The following is a 24,878-nucleotide window of genomic DNA, read 5'->3' on the forward strand; positions in this document are numbered from 1 at the left end:
AGTGTGATTTATTTATTTATTTATTTATTTTGGCTATGTATTGTGTAGATAGAACTTTTTAATCAAATCCTTATTCTCAGATACATAGACTGATGGCAATTTTTTTGTCATTCTGAAAAGTGCTCAGGTGCATGTGTCCATAGGGGATGCAGAGGTTAAAAGCATGTATTTTTGGAGTTAGATAGTTGCATTTCCACTGTTTATCCACAAATTATTTACACCTGTCTAGTCTTCTGTCCCAATATCTGTAATAATAACTCCTGCCTCTGTAGTAATGTGAGGATTAAAGGAAAGATGCATATGAGTTGCTGATTCGAAAGCTTCTTTATGTTAGTGAATAAATGTTGGCTTTTGTTATTTTTGAGTTATGTATGCATATTGAGTGATTTCCATAGGGTTTAAGATGTTGAATTGCTGGGTCAAGGTACATGCATGCTTTCAAGGCCCTGAATTGATATTCCCAAATTTACTCTCAGCAGTTTATGGAGTGCCCTGTATCATCCTTGCCATACTCTTTATTACTTTTTTTTGCATATAAATTACAAATATATTTTTAGTGTATCTCTTTTTAATTTCACTTTGCATTTCTGTAGTTCTGGGTGAAGTTGGACATTCTCCCTATGTTTTTTGCTGACTTATTTTCTCCTGAATTGCCTATTTTTGTGCTCTTAGTCTATTTTTCTACTGGTGCATTCATCTTCTGATGGTAAGAATCTTTTAGATGTAAAGGCTATGTTACCAATATTTGTTTGCAGATTGTCATTTATCTTGAACTTTATTTGTGGAATTTTGTTTTTGTTTTTTGAATATTTAAAATTTTTACAAAGTCCAATCTTTTTTGAAATCAGTCCTTTTCTATAAATGAAATGAATGATGATGAATTATACCTAGATGAATTATACCTTGGAAGACCTTCTCCATCTAGGATTACAAAACCTTTGTGTTTTCTTTACGTCCCATTCAGAATGTATTTATGTAAAATGGAAACTAACTCTCCTTTTCTTTGAATGCTAATCTGATGGACCAATAACCACATAATTAGAAAATTTCCCCCCTCCTACTTTTTTTTTTTAAGATTCTTTATTTATTTATTCATGAGAGACATAAAGACAGAGAGAGAGGCAGAGACACAGGCAGAGGGAGAAGCAGGCTCCATGCAGAGAGCCTGACGTGGGACTTGATCCTGGGTCTCCAGAATCACGCCCTGGCTGAAGGTGGCACTAAACCACTGAGCCACCCAGGCTGCCTTACTTTTAAATATCACTATGTAGCATTCTTTTTTCCTTTCTGGGTCTGATGATGGAGTTTTTACACATATTTTTCCAAAGGAAACAAATTCTCTTTTTGTTATTTTATAATTCTTGATCTTTAAAAACTTTTTTCTTTTTTTTTTTTTTTACCTTTTTGAAGTTTTTCTCCTGATTCTTTTTGCATGTTAGCCAAAATGCTCAAACTTGTACCCCATATTTGTATCATTTATTTAAATTTCTTTTGGGTTAATTTTTTCCCTGTTTTTAATGTAACTTTTAATTTTGTAATTGAGTTGTCTGTGTCTTTACTAACATTACTTACTTAGCTTTATTATTTCAGTCTGTATCTTCTTACTTTGATGCCTTATTTCACAGTGTTCACTAGTTTTCTGAATTTCATTTATAGTAAAGAATAGGTGCCTTCTGAAATTTTGTTAGAGTGTTGTGGTCTTCATATTTCATGTCAAGCATTTCATCAACTTTTTAATCAAACCTGAACACAAAGAAGTTTATAAATCTTTGCCATTACATTCAGTGTGGATAGATTCTCCTTGTTCTACTAATTTTCCTGAACACTGTTAGAATCATTCTGTCATATGAAATGGGAGGGCTGGTATATGTGAATCCATCCAACTTTCTGGTATTTTTACATCTTTGTTTTAATGTGAACCTATAAGCCTGAATAGATTTCTCCTGATTCTGCTATTTGGTCATAGTTCTGGGAGAAGTGGAGTTTATCCCTGCTTAATCAGAAGTGTGCTGTGGTTCTTGACTGTCAATCGTATTTTTCTTCTAGGACTTTCTCCCTTCTGATTCATTTCCCTTGACATAAAGGGATACCCCTACATTGCTGTCTCCTGTCTAATTTCACTGCCTGAATTTTGATCTCAGGACAATTTTGGCTATTTCTGAAAGCACCTTCCCCTTCGTGTGCTGGGGTTGGGTGGGGAAAGTGCAATGATGCTCTGTCTAGTGGATATTCCTCTGGTGACAGGCAGAATGTTGACTGTGGACCTTATTGTGCTTTTGAAACTTCATTTCCCTTTTTTTTGTGCATCTTTATTAGTATTTCACCATGGTGATGAAAAGTATAAATTTCATGTTTCTGTTTTTTCTCATAACCTTCTCCTTTTTAAATTAATGTTTTTTTAAATTTTTATTTATTTATGATAGTCTCACAGAGAGAGAGAGAGAGAGAGAGAGAGAGAGACATAGGCAGAGGGAGAAGCAGGCTCCATGCACCAGGAGCCCGACGTGGGATTTGATACCCCGTCTCCAGGATCGCGCCCTGGGCCAAGACAGGTGCTAAACCGCTGCGCCACCCAGGGATCCCTTAAATTAATGTTAAAGCAAGGTTAATGCTGCAGAGAATACCTGGAAGGTATTAGACTTCAAGGCTTTGAACCACCAAATCACAGTAGTATGCCTCACCCACTGATTTCTGATCCCACCATGGACTGTCCTTCCTTACTCCTCTAAGACCTTGGATGTTTGTCTTTTTCTGTGCTCTTATTTTCTCACATCCTTGTACAGAGTAGCATGAATAAAGCAAGCAAAGATTCTTTCAGAAGAAACCGTAAAGTAATAGGATTCTTTACGTCGTTTTGCATGATGACTTTAGATCTGAAGGCTTTCTTCCTAGTGAATGGAAACAGCCCCAGACTTTGAAGACAATAGCCTCATGGAAGCAGCAGTGCCATGCAATTCATTAACTTCCAATTTTACTCACCAGTAAAGGGGAACAGACAGATGGTTGCAGGACATGGTAGACTGTTGGGGACAAAAGATTGATTGATCCTTCTGGGAACTAGTAAAGTTGCTATTAATCACAATCCTGAGTTCCCAAGGAATAGAGAGCCCAGATAGAAGCTCATCTTCCTCTCCACTCATTCCACTACTCTTTGGCTTATTGGAATGCTACAAGCAGGTTCTCCTAAGACAAGGATTTGACATATAAAAGCTTTCAGATCTCCATACAGAAGTGGCTGTGGATAAGCTGGAGTCTTAGGTATTTGATAAGGGAAGTGATGCAAGGTATTAAGATGTCTGACTTTTATAATCAGAAACTACAAATTTGCTTATGAAATTGCTAAGTATTAAATCTGATCTTGAAAGAATTACTTATAGGGTAAATGAAAAGTCTGATTTATATAGTGGATAGTTTATAAACTTTTACCTCAAAGATGTTATGGAGATGGAGAACATGAAAGACTCCAGAAGATTTTAAAGACAGTACTTAATGGGGTGCCTGGGTGGCTCCGTTGGTTAAGCACCCACCTTCACCTCAGGTCATGGTTCCGGGGTCCTAGGAACAAGCCCTATATTGGGCTGCCTTCTCAGTGGGGTGTCTGCTTGTCCTGCTCCCTCTGCCCTTCCCCCTACAATGCTTGCTCACACTCTCAAATAAATAAAATCTTAAAAAAAAGACAGTAAAGAAAATACAACAATACAACTAATATTTACAGAAGGAAAACAAGCTCACATGGTTATTTCCTAAGGAATGACATATAGATCAGTGGAACAGACAAGAACATCTAGAAATATGTCAGTTGGTCTTTGATAAAGGTGTCAGGATAGTTCAATGGGGGAAAGAATGGTCATTTTAATGAATGTATAATTGGATATCCATGTGGGAAGAAAAAATCCATCTTAAACTATACATAAAAATTAACTCAAAATGGATCACACTGTTAAACGTAAGAGCTAAAACTTTAAGACTTATAGAAGAAAACTTAGAAAATTTTGGTCACCTTAGTTTAGAAAGGATTTCTTAGGGATCCCTGGGTGGTGCAGCGGTTTGGCGCCTGCCTTTGGCCCAGGGCGCGATCCTGGAGACCCGGGATCGAATCCCACATCGGGCTCCCTGTGCATGGAGCCTGCTTCTCCCTCTGCCTATGTCTCTGCCTCTCTCTATTTCTCTCTCTGTGACTATCATAAATAAATAAAAATTAAAAAAAAAAAGAAAGGATTTCTTAAATAAAATACAAAAATCAGGAAATCTACAAGAAAAATCCGATAAACTAAACTTTATCCACATAAAAACCTTGTGCTCTTTAAAAGATACTAAGAAAAAGATATTGCAAGCTATAGATGAGAAGACTTTTGCAAGATACGTATCTAATAAATGCATTGTATTCAGAATGTATTAAAAATAACTGAACTAATTGAGTAATAACACAACCAACTCAGTTTTTTTTTCCAACTCAGTTTTTAAAATGGGTGAAAGATTTAAATAGTTTACCAGAGAAGATACACAGATGGTCACAAAGTGCATGAAAAGATGAGCAATATCATTAGTCATTAAAGAAAAGCAAATTTTAAAAAGTGAATTATCCCTTCATGCCTACTAGAATAACTAAAATTTCAAAATTGGATACCTAACCATATCATGTATTGATGAAGATGTGAAGCAGCTAGAGCTGTCAGGTTGCTGTGGGAAAGCAAGATGGCCCAACTATTTTGGAAAACCATTTAGCAATTTCTGATAAAGTTAAACATACTTACTATGTGACGTCTCCTACATATTTTTACCTAGTTCCACTCCTAGGTATTTTTTTTAAATTTTTATTTATTTATGATAGTCACAGAGAGAGAGAGAAAGAGGCAGAGACACAGGCAGAGGGAGAAGCAGGCTCCGTGCACCGGGAGCCTGATGTGGGACTTGATCCTGGGTCTCCAGGATCGTGCCCTGGGCCAAAGGCAGGCGCCAAACCGCTGCGCCACCCAGGGATCCCTAGGTATTGACCTAAGTGATGAAATTACAGTCCATATAAAAACCTGTATGTAAATATTTCTACCAGCTTTATTCATAATGTAGAAAGTACTTTAGAAAGTAGTAGAAAATGGGAAACAACCCAAATATCCATCACCTGATGAATGGATGGACAAATTGTGGGATATCCATAAAATTGAATACTACGGAGTAATGTAAGGATCAAACTCCTGGTACATGCAAAAACACAGATGGATTTCAAAAGTATTATGCTTTGTGAAAGTGGTTGCCAGGGGCAGGAGGTAGAAGGAAAGGATTGGTTATACAGGATACCTTTTTCATGGTGATAGAAATGACTTTTAAGTATGATGGTTATGGGGCAGCCCCGGTGGCGCAGCGGTTTAGCACCGCCTGCAGCCTGAGGTGTGATCCTGGAGACCCGGGATTGAGTCCCGCATCGGGCTTCCTGCGTGGAGCCTGCTTCTCCTTCCGCCTGTGTCTCTGCCTCTCTCTTCGCTCTCTCTGAATGAATAAATAAATCTTAAAAAAAAAAAAAAAGTATGATGGTTATGTGACTATATACATTTGTTTCAAAGTCATGGAACTGTGTGCTTAAAAAGGGTGAGTATACTCCATAAATTTGACTTTAAAGCACAATAGGAGAGGATTCTCAACTTTCCTCCTTATTAAAAAAGGGAAGTTAAAAACAGGACTTTTTTCTGCCTCTCAGATTGGCTAAGATCAAATTTTACATGTTGTCATCAAGAATCTGGGGAAAGAAAAAAAAGAATCTGGGGAAAGAGTCACTCTCAAATATAATGGTACAACCTCTGGGGGTAGTTGAGGAATATCTTTCAAATTAAAAATGTATGTACTTTTCAAACTGGAAATTTCATTTTGAGGGATTTTTTTCTATAGGTAAGACATATACAAGGAAACAATAGTTTATATCATTGTTTATCATAGCAAAACCCAGGAAATAACCTAACCTAATTTCCATTAATGGGGATATTATGATACAGTGAAGTACTACTATGAGGTAGGTAGATTTATGTGCTTTATGGAACACTTTAATATACTGTTAAATGAAAATAGTGTACAAAATGACATGTATTGTGTACTTGTGTTTATGTTTTTAAAAAGCTCTGTGTTTATATGTGTGCTTGTGTTTGCATACACTGTTAGACATAGCATACACATACATGGAATGGTTATTAATAGTTGCCTCTAGCACAGGAAAGGTTTACCTTTTAATGTTTATCTACTTGTTTTGCTTGAATACTTTTTTTGCCATGTGCACATACTGTTTTTTCAGTTAAAGAGAAAAAATGAATTTACATACAATTATAATGTATTCTTAGGAAATTTAGGAGTATGTAGGTGGCTAGTCCTGATCATTTGCTCTGCAGTGTCCTTTGTGTTTTCATGAGCAACACAGTATTGAACTAGATGGATCTTGGGACCAAACATTGTGATATTTCTGAGACTATTTCCGCTTGTTACCACTGCCTCCATCTGTTTCCTATTTTTCCAAATTCATGTGGGAATAGATTCATGAAGAAATACATGCATTTCTCACTACCCAGAGGCTACCTGCTCCTCTAGCTTCGGTCAGTTGTACTGTGCACTGCAATGGTGAAGTGATATGGTGGGGAGAAATGTACCGAGTTCAGAGGGTAATTGTAATTATGTTTTTGCATCATATTTGGACACCACCAGGGAGCTTCTCTAAGTGAGGGGGAGCATCGGTAAGAGGTGTGGAAATTGGCAGCACTTTCTGAAAATGAGGTGGTTTGAGAGGCTGTATTCAATTTAGTTTGGATATTAAATGAATTAAAATGGACGTGCTCAAGTTCTGAGCCTTGCCTCATCAGTGCTATAAAAAGCCCTTTAGCCGAGCTGTAATCTGAGTCCCCTCTCTGTAATGTTACACAATATTCCTATGGTTACAGAGCCCGAATAAATGGAAGCTAATCATTAGTTTGCTAAATGTGGTCCATGGGACAGTTCATAATTCCCAGACCTGCCAACTGCTGCTTGCTTAGCGTTGTGCTCACTCTTCTTGGGTAGAAGTTGGTTTGCTCCTCAGAAAAATGTACAGTAACAGTTGTCTCACATCCAGGAACCAAGTACTATGGCAGCTCTCCATGTGTCTCGGGGATGGGGAGGGGGAAAAGGTCGTGCTAAGCAAAGTTTTTTGGTACATACTCTTCTGCAAGAAGAAACCATTAAGGGAGTGAGAGATGACAAAGCAAGAAAAGAATTAAAGTGACAGAGGTTTTGGTTATTTGGAGAATCTTACTTGAGTTGACTTTCCAGAAATTTGCTGTGATAGAACTCTATGGAGTTTACTACTCTGTGACCCTAGAAATAAAGTCATACTCTTTGAGTTGTTCATTGTTTGTTTCATGTGACAAGATAGATTTTATGAGTGCCCAGGGTCACCTGCAAACACCTACATGTGCTGCCTTTAGGAGCCAAACATTTTGTGAGGCGGGGCCTTTTCTGTCTCATCTAACACATATCAAGGAGGGGGGTGCCTGAGTGGCACAGCCAGTTAAGTGTCCGACTTTTGGTTTCAGCTCTGACTGTGATCTCAGGGTTGTTAGATCGAGCCCTGTGTGGGGCTTCATGCTCAGTGCAAAGTGTGCTTAAGTTTCTCTCTCCCTCTGACTCTCTCCCCTTAAAATAAATAAATAAATCTTTAAAAATATATATATGGGGGCACCTGAGTGGCTCATTGGTTGAGCATTTATCTGCCTTTGGCTCAGGGTGTAATCCTGGGGTCCTGAGATCTAGTCCTGCATCGGGTTCCCCATGGGGAGCCTGCTTCTCCCTCTCCTATGTCTCTGCCTGTCTTTCTCTGTGTCTCATATTTATATGACTCATTCTCCCTTTCCAGCTGAAAAGCTATTGACTCTGCTGGAGGAACTTCTTTTTTCTTTGAGACTGTCCAGAAAGAGTCCAGTGGCAGCCTCTGTTTACCAGCTGTATTATTTAGATCTGTCTGGATTGTAAAAAAACAGAAAACCTGACCTTACCTGACTCAGGGAAAAAAGGAATTTATTGGCTCACATGATTAAAAAGGAATGGAGAGATACAAGGGCTCGGCCCATGTCAAGACCAGCTCTTTTTCTGCTTCCCTCATTTCTGGCTTTGTCTGTCCGACATCTCTTTTAGGCTCTCCATGGTGGCATCCAGAGCAGTTGGATATCCTTCCAGGTACAGACCCAGAAGGAAATAGCGGAGAGCCTTTCCTCTATTTTCTAGAAAGGTCCTGAAGTTCCCTCTAAACCAGTTGGCTTGGGTCCCTGAACCAGCCATGGGGCCAGAGAGATGCTGTGCTTTGATTGATCTGACTCTCATTTCCCACCCCTTGGACGCATGCAGCCTTCCCCTCAGCACGTATGGAGAAGATGGGCAGCCTGACAAAACATGAGATGCTATGCACAAAGAAATGGGAGTGAGAGCTGGGAGGCAAATCACTAGTCTTGTGCATGAGAAAGCTGGATTCTGTCTTCACCGTGCTGAAAAAGACTTCACAATTTTGATCACCTCGTCAGTAGTGAAATGGGGTTGTGTTGATTTGTGAAGTAGTTCATATTCCTGAACCTCTGCCTCTTATTTTCACCTACCTGTGTGCTGCCCGGGAGGAAAAACTTAGAAGAGTGATCTCTCCCTTTATAATACATGTACATTTAAAATACATGTTGACTAGTCCACACAAGAGGAGACAAAAGAAGAAATGATAAGAAGCCGGTGTAATTATGGTGGTGTTCATTGCACTTCTTAAGGCAATTTAAAAAGTACATATGAAAGTAATGGAATCACATCGTAGTTTAGAAAATATTAAAAAAATAGTTTTCCCCCCTCTAACTCAACCACTATTCTAGTTTTAGAGTATTTCCTTTCAGCCTTTGTTCATACAAGTTTTTCATAAACTTTCAAATAGCGGTTTATTTGGGTTTTTTTCCTTGGCATTGCATGATAATCCAGGCCATTTTCCTTATTGTTACATAGAATTATCATGTAAATACAATATAATATTCCATCAGGGAGACACACCAAAATTAATCATTCTGCCATCATTGGACATTTAGGTTATGTCCTTTTAAATTTTTTTCTGTTGTTACAAAGAAAATAAGTGTGTATTGAACATTTCTGGGATATGTAACTTTGGTCTTGCTTTATCTTAATTTTCTGAGGCTAGATTGTGAGAAGTGGAATTACTGCTTCAAAGGATATAAAAACATTTTTATGACTCTTGATATATATTGCCAAATTGCTTTTCAAAACTTGCATTTTATCTCTTTTGCCTCCAGCAGTTTATGAGAGGATCAGTTTCACTACATTTTTGCCAGCAATAGATACTTCAATTTTTAACTGTATTCCTAACTGAACCAGCAAAAACATAGGTGTTGTTTTTTGTTTTGATTTTGATTTCTTTGGTTAATAGAGAGGCTGAATGCTTTTATGTACTGTACGTGGTTTTTAGTTGTATTTTCTGCTCCTCTTTACATATTGCCATTTCTTCTTTTTAGACCCCAAAACAGCTTCTGAAACAGAGACCGATATCTGTGCTGAATGGGAGATAAAGACCATCACCAGTGCTTTGAAGACCTACCTAAGGTAGGGACTTTCCATTTGCAGGGCAGGGTGCCAGCTTGTTATCATGCAATCAGGAGGAAAGCAGTTTTATTTCCAGGCTCCAGAGAGTTGTTGGGTGGGTGTTTGAGATGTGGAAACAGCTTATGTGTGGGTGCAATTAGCTCAGCTGGTCAAACCATTTGTAAGTCATTCATCCTTGAATGGTTGCTGTTGTGCTGGGATGCCACGAGTGACTCAAGAAGGCTTTGCTCTTTATGAGAAGTTACTATGATAATTAGCCTTTAATAAAACTTAAAATATGGTATTTCCTGAAATCTCTGAATACTCTAGTAAGAAAACAAGGAACCACATATTTCATTCTGTTGAAAATGCATGATTACGTACATATTCTATGTATTTTGATGGCTTTGTGCATTGCACAGATAGACTAAATTGCTGATATTGGTCCTTAAATATGAGAATTTAATGGAATTCCTTTGGACTCCTTATGCTTATATAGGAAAATGATACTTTATTGGAGGAGAGACTCTTTATCTTGTAACAATGTAGGTCTATGACTCCTACTTCCCTGTTCCTCCCTTGGTTATTAGGGGAATGGATGATTTTAGCTGCTCCATGTCAGTTTCATGAAGTAAGTGAAACTAACTTGAACTTGAAGGGTAGGTGAGGGTCCAGTCTCAAACCAAGAGGAGAACTGTACTCATGAATTGCATAAGCATTTGTTCAGGTTTTGTGAAGATTCCCTTGCCTCAAAAACAAAGGAGGAAAAAAGCCCAGAAAAGGAATTGGTGATGCAGATTTTATTGGCTATTGAGAGAATTGATAGAAGGATCTTGAAGTCAAGAGTAAGATATAATGCAAGTGATGATCAAGAGTTGAATTAGGAGTTCTGATGAGAGTAAAATAAAACCTGAGCCAAGCATAATTTAAAGTCTGTTGAGAAGGTAATTATTTGGACTGTCAGGAAAAAAAGCTGAAGTTTACAGTTAAACATACTCATTAAGCATATTGATTAAACAGTCATACCATATACTATCATTGTAGTTTACAAAAAAAATGTATCACAGGAGTTTGTATTTAGCACTTAATTTTTGCATGCTGATATTAATGATTAATAAACATGAAGTATAAAACATTTTTTAAAAACTAGATAAAATTTGATTATATCATGCCTAATGTTAGGGATTCTAGCCCTTTGGCATTCTGAAGCTACACACAGTAGTGAATTTGCCATACAAACACAGAAATCTCTCATAGTGAGATTCATCTCATCTCCAGATGAACTGATTCAAATAACAAGCTTCTGGGAAGACAAGAGTTTAAGCACAGGTAATTACAAATGTTTAGTTAGTTGCCTTTTTCTCAGACACATCTTAAAATGCTCTTGTCAATGAGTGAGTCACTGACTGAAAAGGAAATCTCTTGGTCTGTGCTAGACTTTCACATTAGCACTTTCCTAGTTGTAACTAGGAAACGTAGTTGTATCCATTCCCTTAAAGAAGAAGGAGCATGAAAATGTCACAGGAAATCTCAGGACCCTTTCAAAAGGGAAACTCCGTTGGACTAAGTTGAGTTGCTATTGTGTCCCTTGATCTTTCTCTGTATACACTTGGGCAGCATCTATGCTGCTATTTAGAGAGTCTGATTATTTTTATTAAGCTGACTGGTGTATATCCTTTTATCCCAGAATGCTTCCAGGACCACTCATGATGTACCAGTTTCAAAGAAGTTTCATCAAAGCAGCAAGTAGGTTTTGTTTTTTTCCAGAGTTTTAAGGGGGAAATAAATGCATTTTTCTATTTCAAAGAAGTCAATATCCCCAAATTCATACTTTGTATTTTGCATGTAAATACCTACACACCTCATGAGATGGACACAAAATAGAAATGAAACCAAGCTGGGATTGTCAAGGGTCTTTTACTACATTGAATTTATAGTAGAGGAGAAAAACTTGAAAAGTGTGTTTTGGGGGTGGGGAGAGGAGAGAAAAGCAATTTAGGCTTTCTAATTTGGATTATTGGAGTTCTAACTCCTTGGGTTTTTTTCCAGCCCTTGAGTAGCATTTTGCAGAATGAATCAGACTTCGCACATTACCTAAATTGAGCATTGGAAGTGTTTCCTTGAATATGACACCGTTTATATAACTTCCCAGTCCTTTTTCCATCATGGCTTCCATTTACAGCTTATGATCATTCTTTAGCTATATCATCCAGGTCCCTTGCATCATATTACTGGTATTAAAATACATGGGGATTAGGTGCAAACTACCCGAAGTATACTGGAATCTGTCTACGTGGAGCAGGCCTCCTGTAAGAGGCAATAAGATTCTTCATCAGATTTAAATCTGGCATGAATCTCCACAGTGCTATTATGTCAGTAGTCTCTGTGGCTCCCTCTGCTTCCTTTAAGCCTTCAGAGTTTATTTATCCTGGCTTAATTTAGTATGTTCTGGTGGCCTTATCTTCTCAGAGTTGTCTCCTTAAAAGAGGGAGGAGAAAGACTTGAGAGAAAGCTGGTAGTGAAGATTGTGTTTATGTGATTTCTTTCTCAGAGAAATTCCAAACCCATAGCAACCAATCTCTAATTAAACCTCACCTCAGTCCTATAAATAGGCATGGTGAGCACTATCAATGTATCTCCCAGGGAAATGAAGCTGCTTACCCAAATTCAACCAAGCCATGATAGGGTTTGATTGAGGTGATAGGTTGACAGGAAGATTTACACATTTTATCAGTCATTTCTTTCCTCTACTGGGCTGGTTGATTGTCACACATGACTTGAGAACAACTGAACATTGCCTTTGATTTGTTGGATGCTGTCTTGAGACGTTGTTTTGATATTTGAGACCCTTGTACTGTTGTTCGTGTACAATTTGTTTATCATTAGACAAGTGCATAAAGTTCCTTCCTTCCTTGAAATGAAGCCATCGTTCTAGGAAGCCAGCTGCTCCCAAGTTTCTTTCTGCTCTGAGTGTGCAGTTGACTGGCTCCATTTCTTCCCGTCATCTTTTGGCTTGAATTCTTTGACAGTCATTTTTTTAAATGAACTGTTACAGAAAGCACCATTAAAAAAGGCTTTTAGATCTAGCCAGGAGTCCATAGGGCAGGATCTTAAACCTTTAAGAAATCTTCAGTCTGTTAGTGCCCAACGTTTAGTTTCCTTTGATTTTGTTTTGTAATCTAATTTGGCTGTGACACTGATCAAATACTACCTCCTTCCTTCCTTTGCAGAGCTGGAAAACCAGGAATCTCGGGTCTCTGAAATCCACAGCCTTGTTCATCGGCTTCCAGAGAAAAATAGGCAGATGTTACAGCTGCTCATGAACCACTTGGCAAAGTAGGTTTGAGATTGAATGCTGCCCTCTTCTCACCCCTAGAAAGATCATGTCTTAGCGCTAAAGCTGGTCTCACAGTTCTGCTCAGGTTTCCATCTCCCACTATTGCATCAGGAATGCTGGAGGCTTAGGAAAGAAATGTGTGAAATGTTAACTGCAGTGGATAACAGCAGCAAATGCCACATGGTCCTTACAGAGGAGACTGGGAAAGCACCCATGATACCAGGTCACCAGACAGAGAGTTCAGAGGGCTTTTACTTTTGTGGTGACCAAAATGTCATGATAACCAGGTCACTAGGCAGAGTTTTCAGGAGTTCTATATTCTTGTGGGGATCAGAGACAAATAGAAATATGTTGTGAGTTTTCAGACCTGGGATTTGGAGTAAAGAGGCCTAGGTTCTGGAATTGACTCTGTTCATACCAAGCTACTTAATGAGCCCTGGACAAGTCATGGACCCCTTAACTCCTTAATTTCTTCATCAGTCAGATATGCATAGTAGGCTCCCTTTTATCTGCAGTGTCAGTACTTTTAAAAGTTAAATGTATTAAAGCCAAGGGAATAAAGAAATTATCTTTGACAAATTCCTACTTACCCTCTGAGATAATCAAAGCATTCAGCATTGGGCCTAATTGTCCTGCTAAGAATATTTACTCTTGGAATGGTTTTGAATTTTTGTGTATTTACTATTGCTGGACCCTATTGGTAATGGCCTTTCTGACTTTCCTTGCTGTGTCAGTGACTACATATGCATATGTTCTAACCTTCCACTGACTTTGATGAATCTTCTTGATTGGAGATTGGAGTAAATATATATATATTATATATATATAATATATATATATAATATAATAATATAATCTATATATATAACTTAAACCATTAAGCCATACGTTCTACTGAATTGATTGGTATGTTAAACATTTGGCCCTTACCCACACTTTTCTCATGCTATTAAGTCATTTCTTTGGGGTAGGTTGATAGTCAGCTGAGGAAGATTACAATGGTTTGTTTTCATATTTCTACCAAGCATGTTGATACTACCTTGTGGAGAGAGAGTATATGTGTACCATAAAGATTTCTATAGATCTTAATTGTGAAGAAGCAAGAGTGTTTAACATGTTGATCAGAAGCAATTAGGCAGAGCCAAGGATTGCTTTGTTATTGGTCAAGTGTTTTTTTTGTTTGTTTGTTTGTTTGTTTTTGCTGCATGGTATCAGGACTGCATGTTCAGAAACAATTAAGCATAGCAGAGAACATGCAAGCTTACAAGGAGAATACCCAAAAAAATGTCAAAGAATCCTGATGAAGGGTGTTTAAAATAATGAGAACTGGGTCTAAAAAGTAACTCCGGATGCTCTGAGATGACGATTTGGTGCCTATTCTACACAACTCAGTTAGGCATTTGTTCAATAGAAAAGCTGGCTTAGATCTTAGTTACAAAACTTTACACACTTGAAGGGCCTTTACCGAAACAGAGGAAGTTTTGGGTACATATTCCAGCCAAGTATGTGTGGGGATGCTCATGGCTGCTGTATTATGGCCACTAGGTTTTGAGCCACCTGGGAGCAGCTGGAAGAGAAGGCTTAGGAACCAGCTGAGAGCAGTGGGCTTTTCAAGCTGTGAAGCTGTGATGAGAGTTTAACTGGACTGAACATGACCAAGAGTAAATGGTGATCCAGCAGACTCAGTACTGCCTCGGCCCATTTTTAAAGTGCTCTGAGAATTGTTAGAAATCTTAAAAGAGGAGAAAGAAGATTAAAAAAACAAACAAACATTGAAAACTATTGAGGTACATCTTAAACAATAGAGCCTATTTATCTCCTGGGGGATAGTTTACTTTCTCTCTCTTCTCTACCTTTGTGTTCCAAACCTGATTAAATTCAGGTCATCTTTGTCCCTGACCTAACCAGGAGTACAACTGGAGTATGTAAGTGACAGCTGTGACCTTGGCTTTTTGCCTTCTAACAAATTTAAACCAACTTTGTTGCTGGATTACTTATAGTATAGCATTTATGGAGCATTATGTCTTGTCTTTGATACGTCACAATGATTTTCTTTGGTTCTTTGGCTCTATGAGGTTGTTTATGTAATCCTTAAGAAATCTACATAGAGACTGTAGTGTGAGTTGGTCGGAACTGATATTATAACACACATACTTAAGTTCACAGTAGGCTGTGTTCTTGGTCTCAGAAGATCAGGATTAAAAGTGTCTTGGAGGAGATGGGGATAAATGAGCATTACTTAATCCAGTAAGGAGTATTTATTTAGTTCTGAAAAAATGCTTAGGCACTCAGAGGAGTTCTAAGATTCCACCTAAATGGTATATTCTCATTTACAGCACTGGCCTATTTTAAAATTGACCAGGAAGGGAAAGTTGACTTGGGGTAAGGGGTTTGTTTGATTGCAGTTTTCTCAGTTTCAGACTTACCCTCTGATACACCTGATCTATTGTTCCTCTGGTCCACTTACTTAATGGTCAACTTCCTTCCTAAGTTTTGGTTTCAGGGCTAGATCTGCTGGAAAACCTGTGTTCACTTCTCTCATTACCTACCGTGCTTGCCCTGTGTATCTCTCATTCCTCTGGTTCAAAGGGAAGATATTTCGTATTGTGCATTCTTTAAATGCTCTTTCCAAAATTGATTTATTTTAGCTGTGGAGAGAGAGTTAAGCATTTTATATTTAATCCCAAGTAGAAATGCATTCAGAGAGAAAAAAAGTCTTAGAGGGAAAGGATAAAATCTCAAAGCCTCCAAGCAAATGATTACCAGGGTGCATCCAAATCACAGAGCTCTTGGGTTTGTTTCAGATCTCAGAGGGAACATAAAAATTATAGGCAACTATGCATATATTTTTGTTGTTCCAGCTTAAATCTACTATGATAATTAGATGTTTTCTATTTGGATCCTGGAATCTAGTATACAATCTGGAGTCATGTGCCTCAGAGCACAGTTAGACTCGCTTAGGGTGTTTGTTTACAGTTCACATTGGGGACCTCACCTCTGCCCTACTAAATTGGACTCTCCTTGGGAATCTGCATGTCTGGTTTATTTCCCAGGTAGCCATGATCCGAATAGTCTTTTGAGAACCACTGGCCTGGAGAATGGGGCCTATGCAGGGATTTTCTAGGAGAGAGAAATGGTAATGAATGGAAAGGATTGGGATTTAGGAAGGTATTAGAAATAGGACAAGGAAGCCCAAAGCAGTGAATTAAAAAAGGAGATTTCATACTCAAATTACAGGAAAACACCCAGTTTTGATTTCTCATATCTTTACAGTTTAACACTACATTAAATTGAGTGTTTAGCAAATGGTTTGGTTTAAAATCATGCATAAAGCATTTTTAATAATAAAGAAAATGGTCCCCAGTTAGCTCTGAGATCTTGTGGAAATTAGTCAACCTCTTTGAGCCTCAGTTTTCTGAGTTCCCTTGTAATTATCTAATTGTGTGTTTTCATAAGGTAAAAGGGGTGGAGGAGAGGGAAAAAAATCCCAGTATTATAATTGTAGAAGGAGATAAGAGTAGATGAATAATAAAGACAAATTTCATGGTAGTTTCCTAATGTTTACATATTATGATGACTCCAAGTATGTTGCATATCCCCACGCATACCATTCATAGTGGCTCATCGTCATTTTATTACAATGTTTATGCTGCATTGGGAGGATTTCAAAGGACTCTCCATACTTTAGGAATGGCTATTAAAAATACCTTTTCACAGCTGGTTTTCCCAAAACATTGAGAAATCAATCTTAGTCTTCTCTTTTTTGAAGCAACTATTCCTTTGTTGCTAGGATGTTGTCAAAAGGGTACAGCCCTTTTCTTCTACAAAGAGGTACTGTATCATTTAGGATGCTCTGGACTTTAAGAAACAGAAAATCCAATTCAAAATGGCTTAAACAATAAAGGAATCTGTTTCTCATTACAACAGAATCAGCCCTGAGGGTTGGTTGATTTCTTGGCTCATGAAGTACTCAGGTTATTTCTATGGTGTTGCTCCCAGCCAGTGTCATTGTGCTGGCTAGGTCAGGGTCATAAGATGTTACATTGCATCCTTGCACATTTGTGGTTGTCCAGAGGCAGAAAAAGCATTATTTATTTGCTTCTCTTTTTTGAGAGCTGTGATGGTATTTTTCCCAGAAGTTCTCCAGCAGACTTCCCATCACATCTTACTGGTTTGAAGCAATCTCCAACAAGGGGAATGGGGCCACCATGATTTTTTACACTGAACTGGACTTCCCTTGGCCACTGGTGGGAGGCCTGAAATCAGTATAAAAGCAGAGCTCTGAGTAAGCGGTGCCTAGTGTTTACTGCAAATCGTCTTGACAAAGTAAGATTCAACAGAGAGCATTAAGTCTATTGAATGATCTTCACGTGGTGTGCTAACTTGATTAAGACATGAGAAATAGGCTAATTTGAGAAGCAGGAAGAATACATCTTCCATATAGACACGCATACACTAAAATTGTAAGATTTGTGGGGTGGAAGGTGAGAGAGAGAAATGAGGAGGGCAAAATCAACTTTAGTTTCATTGCCACTTGCTGATTCCTATTGTTCTTTTTATTACACATTTGTCTGATGTTTATTTGGATGATCTGTTACTTGTGGCTTTGTAAAAAATGACAAAATTTTGTAGATTGCAGAAATAAAAAAAATATTATGGGGCAAATACTTGGCATATAAGTGAGACCTTATCAAAATACATAGACTCCATTGTCACAAGTTATCAAGAGTTGAACCTCTAGTGGCTTGGCTGTTTTCACCTTCCTGTGACTGGAGTATGAGTACTTCCAGGCATTCCTACCAATCAAGAAGGAATACTTCATACTTCCTTAATGAGCTAGAAGGAGCATAAATTGGGTTCATGTACAAATGCCTATGGTTATAAGGAAAGTCCTTGCTAGGACTTCCAACAAAGAGGATGGACTTTGATGGTTAACTAGCATTCTCTGAAATTCTTAAGAAAAGGTCAAAATAAAAGGAAGTGGGCATGGATATTTGGCATTAACATATATCTTAAAGATATTCTAGTATTCCTTGTTCTTCCATCCTAAGTCTAAAGGCTAAGATTTAGTTTAGTTATGAGCTATTGAACATGAGAAGAGCTAGTTACTTCCTTGCCCTCAAGACTAGTCCAAGTAAAATAACTGTGGAATTTTACAAAGCACATTTAAAAGAAAACAGTGCCTTTGAGATGAAGACTTTCTAAGATGGAAAGCTCCTGTGAGCTTCTCTGGCAGTCTTCCCTCGGCCATACACCCTGGCTCTTAAACCTTACTCTTCTCTAGTAACCACTGGACACTCGCTGCTGCTGGTGCAGAATTGCTTGGCTGCTAGGCCACTGGTGATATGCTCCAGTACCCCCATGGAGCCATGTTGTACTACATTCTCTAGTCCCATTTGGCTTCTACTTCACCAAATCCTACCCTGAACTGATCATACTGGTGATTTTAACCCTTTTCTACCTCTTAAATCTACCCACCTCCCTAGTTCAAGCTGGCATCAGCTCTTTCCCAGACTGCTTGCAAAGGCCTCCTCCCAGCTTGCTCTGGCTCCCTTCCAGGCCACAGAACGCATGCTCTGCAGCCGGGGAACTTGGAATGCTGCAGATCTCAACATGTGATTCAAAAAAAAAAAAAAAAAAAATTGCTTAAAAAAAATTCAAAGGAAGCTTTTCCATTGCTCTAAAGATAAAACTCAGGGTATGGCCTCCAATGCCTCATCTGGATTGGGCCCTCTCTCACTTAGCTGCCTCATCTTATGTCCCCTCACGATCACATCTGCATCCCTACTGTGTGGCACATGTAAACACTCATGCATATTTATCAAGTAGGATCATGAAGTCTCTTGACCACTTCTCAAACATTCTTTCTCCGACTCCCCTCTTTTTACCTTTTGCAGTTCATGTTTCTGGAATGGTCTGTCCCAGTCTCTGCCTGCCAAAGTCTACCTCATTCTTTAGCCCCAGCTCAGATGTCATTCACTACAAGAATCCTTTCTGCCTCAAGTTCCCTCTCGCTTTCCTCAACTCCCCATAGCCTTTGCTCATTTCTTCCTTTTAGCAGGTATCACATTGCACCTTGTGAGACAGACAATTCACCAAATGTCTATCTTCTTACTCCTATTAGGTTGTAAACTCCCAGGGGAGAGACAGGCAGTCTGTTTTCCTTTATCTTTTGTTTCTTACTTTAGAGGTTGCAAACAAGGGCCTCCAGCCAGAGTAGCACATACACGCATTCTGTTTGCTGTTGTTCCACATGTTGCCGGTTTTAGAATTTGGACAGCTTTCCAGCATTTTTAACGAGGGTGATTTTCCTTGAAAAAATGTAGATCTCCTTGCTCACAGTTGGCTGCAACTCAGTAGAGGCCACACCCTAACCCCCTGGGCATGCCTCTTTGAGTGTACCAAATCCTAGCTGTCCCTTTTGTCCCTTGCGTCTGGCCCACCTCTTTTATGCTCCCTACCTGCCTGGCCATGGAGTGGGCATTTGGATTTTCAGCACCTGGGCTGCCTATCTGCCAGTCCCAAAAGAGGGGCTGTATATTGAGTGATCGCATAATTAATGAACAAGCAGAAATGGGCTTGGCAGAATTATTTCTCTGATGAACTGTGGTTTTTTCCCCTGAAATATTTATTATTTCTGTTAAATTAGAGGTCCCTGGAAGAAGTAAGAAGAAGTGTTGCCAGGCCCATTTATGTGTATGGGCTGGGGAGGAGACTGTATTTTTTTAAGACTAAGAATGGGATTCTCAAAGGACCTCCTCTAGCTATTTTTGGCACAGTCAAAGGAAAATCTATTTAAAGGGACCCTGCAAAGAGGACAACTACATATTTTAAAGAAAACAGGCAACTTAGCACTTTAAATTAATGGAAACGTAGAGAAAAATCAGAACTCAATTGTTATTTAGCCTTGCTGCCAGATCTTCACTTACTTTCAACTTAAGAATTTCTTGGGACACCTGGGTGGCTCAGCAGTTGAGTGTCTGCCTTCGGCTCTGGGCGTGATCCCAGGGTTCTGGGATCGAGTCCCACGTCAGGTTCCCCACAGGGAGCCTGCTTCTTCCTCTGCCTGTGTCTCTGCCTCTCTCTGTGTGTCTCACTTGAATAAATAAGATCTTAAAAAAAAAAAAGAATTTCTCTGTTCTGTTCTGTGAGCTTTCAGCCTGTAGGATTAGGAGAAGGAAAGATACCAGTTCAAATTTTTGCTCTAAAAAAAAAATCAACAAAATTTCTGAATTCAAAGAACTAAATCATTCACAACCTAAGAAACACCCATTCTCCAAGGGGAAATGCTTGGCTTCCAGCTGTTAATGCTCAGCCGCCTTGGAGTGCCTTTGATTTGGGTCTTCTGTTTGCACGGAGTTGTTCCACTTCTGTTGGTTCAGTGTTTTCAGTGACTTTCCTGTTCTCTGATGTACCTCTTCCTCTTCTGAACCCACAGTCAGCCATTGGGTTCCCTCTCAAGTTCTAGGAAGAGCAAAGAGAGAAGAATGCTATCTTTTCCTTGCTCAGTGGCTGCCCCCATTTATTGTAGGGTGTTATAAAAGCGAGGGCATTAACTGGCATGAACATGACTTCATTTCTTCTTTGCCATCTTTTGGCACAGCCACGTTTTCTTTCTCTCTTTCTTTTCTTTTTCCTTTCTTTTCTTTCCTCTTTAGCCTCTTTCATTTCCAAATTTGAATCATCTTTTCTTTTTCTTCTTGGTGAGTCTAGCTGAAGTTTTCATCTCTTTTGTTTATCTTTTCAAAAAAACCAGCTCTTAGTTTCCTTTATCTTTTCTCACGCCTTTTTAGTCCCCATTTCACTTCTTTCTGCTCCGATGAGCCATAGTTCTCAGGCATTAGCCCCAGGGTTGATTTCGTTAAATTCTCTCTTGGCAGCACAGCAGTGATTGATTCACTCACGTTGTGTGGGGGCCCTGAAGCCCTCCCTTGTTGCATCCTATGCATTGAATGGTGAGCATTATCTGCAATACTTACCTTCTTTTACTTATCGGTTTCCTAACCAGTTCTTCACAACTATTGTGTCTCAAACCCGGCAGCTGCAGTGAGGCAGCTGGCCGACTTCTAGGTAGTCTCAGTTCATCATTCAGAGCACAGTGATGAAATGACCATTTCTGGGCCAGACTGCCTGGTCTTGGTCTTTTCCCTCTGTCACCTTACGTGAATTATTTCTCTATGCCTGAGTTTCCTCATGTGAAAACGGAGAGCAAACAATACTATCAGAAACTTTTAAGTTAGCACATGAGATTCTCTTGGCATGTTGTATTTCAGCCAGCACTGCGAGGAACCAGTTGTGTGGCCTGCACCTTGCTTCATGCAGGTGCAGCCTGGTGACTTGTCACCTCATGCCTGTCCCAGGTGCCTCCTGCCTCTTGCCTCCCACCCCGGGGAGGCGTGACACAAAGTGGCATCTACACATGCACAACCTGGAAGCAAGAGGGATATTTTTAAAAACTCGGAGGAGAAACCTTTGACTAATGAGAGGTAGGAGCTGGACATTCCAAACAGCAGTCCTTAGCTGCTCAGGGGATGGTCCCAAGAGATGGAGCCGAGTGCTGGTGCTTGAACCAGGCCAGCTTCTCTGCCTCATTCCCCCCGTGAGAACCCCCTAGTTAAGTATATAGAAGTAAAATATAAAAGCCTCCACCTATTTTTCTCTCCTTTCTGGGAAACCTAGAGACAGCAATAGCACCCCTCTTAGGGTTATCATGAGGATTAAATGAATTAATCCACATGGAGCTCTTCGAAGAGTGTCCAGCAAATAGTACACCCTCCATAATTGTTTGAAGAATTAGGGGGTGGAGGAAGGAGGAAGGAGGATTAAGGAGGCTGGAGGAAGGAGGATCATGGAGCCATGCCTTAGGAAGTGAGGGAAAATAGAATTGAAGCAATTAAACCAGAACAAGTCATTCTTACTCAGGGAACGGGACTTTCTTCATAGTTCCATTATTGGTGAGCAAAACCATTAGGGCTTGATGCTGAACACACAGTACACATAGCTCTTATCCACTTGGATTTTTATGTGTGCATGTGTTTATTTTTACTTTGGTCTTGTTTTCTTGGCAATTTGTGTTCATTTGGCCCAAAGGGCTGACCATTGCTCTCACCCTTCCTAGCAAGGGATGTGCCAGCACAGGATCATCTGGACAAAAGAGTCCATTAATACCTGCTTTCAGGTCATACCTTATACCAAGCTTCACACTGCCCTGTGAGTGTTAAGGGCTCTTCATGAGTCAAATGCCCCATAGAGCAGTACACCTGTTTGAAAGAAGCTATGTGGGGCTGATTTCTGTGGAAGGTTAGCAACTACTCACCTTCACCCTCCTGCTTCTTAATGCTGCAAGCTGATTTCATCTCACAAGCAGCAGTCTCTACTGCAGTTTAATAACTATTAATTTCCTGGAGGGGAATGACACGTTCTATCATGAAGATTCATCTTAGTCTATGTGGCCTGGAAATTTCCACTCATCTTTGTGATCTTCAAAATGTTTCTCTTTGTGAAAGAGTCTGACTGTCCTTCATTGTTCCTCAGTTGACTGCCTTCTCGGATGCCATTCCCAGACTAAACATTACCATCCACTGTAGAACAGTTCTCCCCTTGCCTCTGCCTCCGGGTTACCCTGTCATGTACTCTTGACATGTATTTCCCTCCCTGAGTTACTGAAATCTGTATTGAAGGATTAATCTGCACTCTGAGGACAGCTGTATGTGTATTCATCTTCATTTTGTCCTGGTAGACACTCGTGCAGCTTAACTCAGAAGAGGGGTTGAAGAAATTGTCAGACAATTTGAATTTTGGTATCTGTCTTTTCTGCTTTCTCACATGAGTGGACATGTTTTTCTTTAAGTAGTTTAGCATACTGCTTTAGTGTTTCTAATTTGGTATTATAAATGTAAATCACTATTTCTTGGTTCTGTGCAGTTGATGGGAAAGGAACTCAAATCGTTGGGCTTTTTGGTATATTGGAAGCTGGTCTTCCTATGCATTTAGGGGTAGCAGGATTTGGTACAATGGATCACTATTTTATGAAAGTCATGCCTTTTTTTTTTTTTTTTTTTTTTTTTAGAATTTATTTGGGGCACCTTGGTGACTCAGTTGTTTAAGCATTGGACTCTTTTTTTTTTTTTAAGATTTTATTTATTTATTCATGAGAGACACACAGAGAGAGGTAGAGACACAGGCAGAGGGAAAAGCAGGCTCCATGCAGGAAGCCCGATGTGGGACTCAATCACAGGACTCCGGGATTGCACCCTGAGCCAAAGCAGATGCTCAGGTGTCCCAAGCATTGGACTCTTGATTTCACCTCAGGTCATGATCTCAGGGGCTTGAGATTGAGCCCCATGTCAAGCTCTGCACTCAGCATGAAGTCTGCTTATCCTTCTTCCTCTGTTCTTTCTCCTCTCTCTCTCTTTCTCTCTCTCTCTCTCTCTCTCTCTCAATCTCTCTCTTTCTCTCCCTCTCTCTCAAATAAATGAATAAATAAAATCTTTTTTAAAAAATAAAGATTTTGGGATGCCTGGGTGGCTCAGCAGTTGAGCGTCTGCCTTTGGCCCAGGGCATGATCCTGGGGTCCTGGGATTGAGTCCCACATCGGGCTTCCTGCAGGGAGCCTGCTTCTCCCTCTGCCTATGTCTCTGTCTCTCTCACTGTGTCTCTCATGGATAAATAAATAAAATCTTTTTAAAAAATAAAGATTTTATTTAGAGAGAGAGAATGTGGGGGTGAGGGGAGGGATAGAGGGAAGAAGGAGGGAGAGAGAGAATCTCAAGCAGAGTCCTCACTAACCACAGAGCCCTATACAGGGCTAGACCTCATGACCCTAATATCATGACCTGAGCTGAAATCAAGAGTTAGTTGCTTAATTGACTGAGCCACCCAGGTGCCCCTAAAAATTGGACTTTTAGTGAGAACATGGCATAACTCTAGGCCTCAGGAAAGAATTGGTATATTAGGTTATTGATTGGAAACAAAAGAAGTCAACTGCGGCTAATACAAAAAAGAATGGAGTTTATTGGAAGTCTTCTGGGTCAATCATAGATTTGAAAGTAGAGTTGAACCATCAGATGTTGGAAAGCAACTTCAAGGGCCTTTATGTGTTTGGTGTCCTGCTACATATTCCTACAGCATTCACTCTTACTCTTTTAGATCATCTCAGATCTTGCTTCTTATTTCACTGAGGAAGTTGATACAATTAGGAGAACTTCCAGAAGCTACCACACATGTGCCTGTGTTTCTGCATTTCTTCCATGTGTGCTAGAGGAACAGTCCTGTGCTTGTACCTAAAGCCGTTCCCTGCCCTGGGGCACTACAGCTGATTCCTGATTGCATCTATAAGGACTTGGCTCCAACAATTTTCCTCCCTCTATCCTACATTATAAACTTTTCAGTCTCTGCTGAGACTATCCCATCAGCACATGTTGTAATTTCTGTGATCCTTTACAAATGAAAAACAAAAATAATAAAAACCTTTCTCTATCTTGCATCCCATTCTAGATCCCACCCCATTTCTATGTGGTCTTCTCAGCAGAATCTATCAAATAGTTGTCTGTGTTGCTGTTCCCAAATCCTCTCTTGAACCTACTCCACTTGGGCTTTTTATACCCACTCCTCCACTGAAAAGTGTCATGTTGGTGTTGCTAAATCAGTTTCAGACTTCCCTTCTCTGATCATTCTGTAGGATTTCACAGTTTCTCACTCCCTCTTCCTTGAAATGCTTTCTTCATCTGGCTTCCAGGATACCACATTCTCCTGCTTGTCCTCCTTCTCCTCTTCCTGGCTGCTCCTTTTTAGTTCTGAATTCTTTAGCTCTTGCTGTGCCCCAGGTCCCAGCCCTTCTGTCCTTAGTCCTGATCTGTCTTCCCTCCTTGCCCTCCTCAGCGAGGTCCTGCTCGGAGATTGTAACTGCCAGCCCTTGTGCTACCTATCCAATAGCATTGGTTAACTTTTTCCATAGCATGTATCATTATTT

At 39.6% G+C, this 24,878-nt stretch overlaps 1 protein-coding gene across 18 annotated transcripts in view; it reads left to right on the forward strand.

Moving 5' to 3' along the window:
* Nucleotides 1–24,878, forward strand: part of ARHGAP26 (Rho GTPase activating protein 26) — a 419,433-nt gene that overhangs the window by 254,310 nt on the left and 140,245 nt on the right. For all 18 annotated transcript variants that reach the window (XR_013379692.1, XR_013379693.1, XM_077897670.1 and 15 more), the window contains 3 exons: nucleotides 9,504–9,591; nucleotides 11,258–11,316; nucleotides 12,801–12,906. Coding sequence is in view for 16 of the 18 variants with exons in the window: in XM_077897670.1 (XP_077753796.1) it covers nucleotides 9,504–9,591; nucleotides 11,258–11,316; nucleotides 12,801–12,906 (253 nt within the window). In the remaining 2 variants the exon portion in view is untranslated. The remainder of the gene's footprint in view (nucleotides 1–9,503; nucleotides 9,592–11,257; nucleotides 11,317–12,800; nucleotides 12,907–24,878) is intronic.

Source organism: Canis aureus, chromosome 5 (genome assembly GCF_053574225.1).
Source record: "Canis aureus isolate CA01 chromosome 5, VMU_Caureus_v.1.0, whole genome shotgun sequence".
NCBI classification, from domain to species: domain Eukaryota; kingdom Metazoa; phylum Chordata; class Mammalia; order Carnivora; family Canidae; genus Canis; species Canis aureus.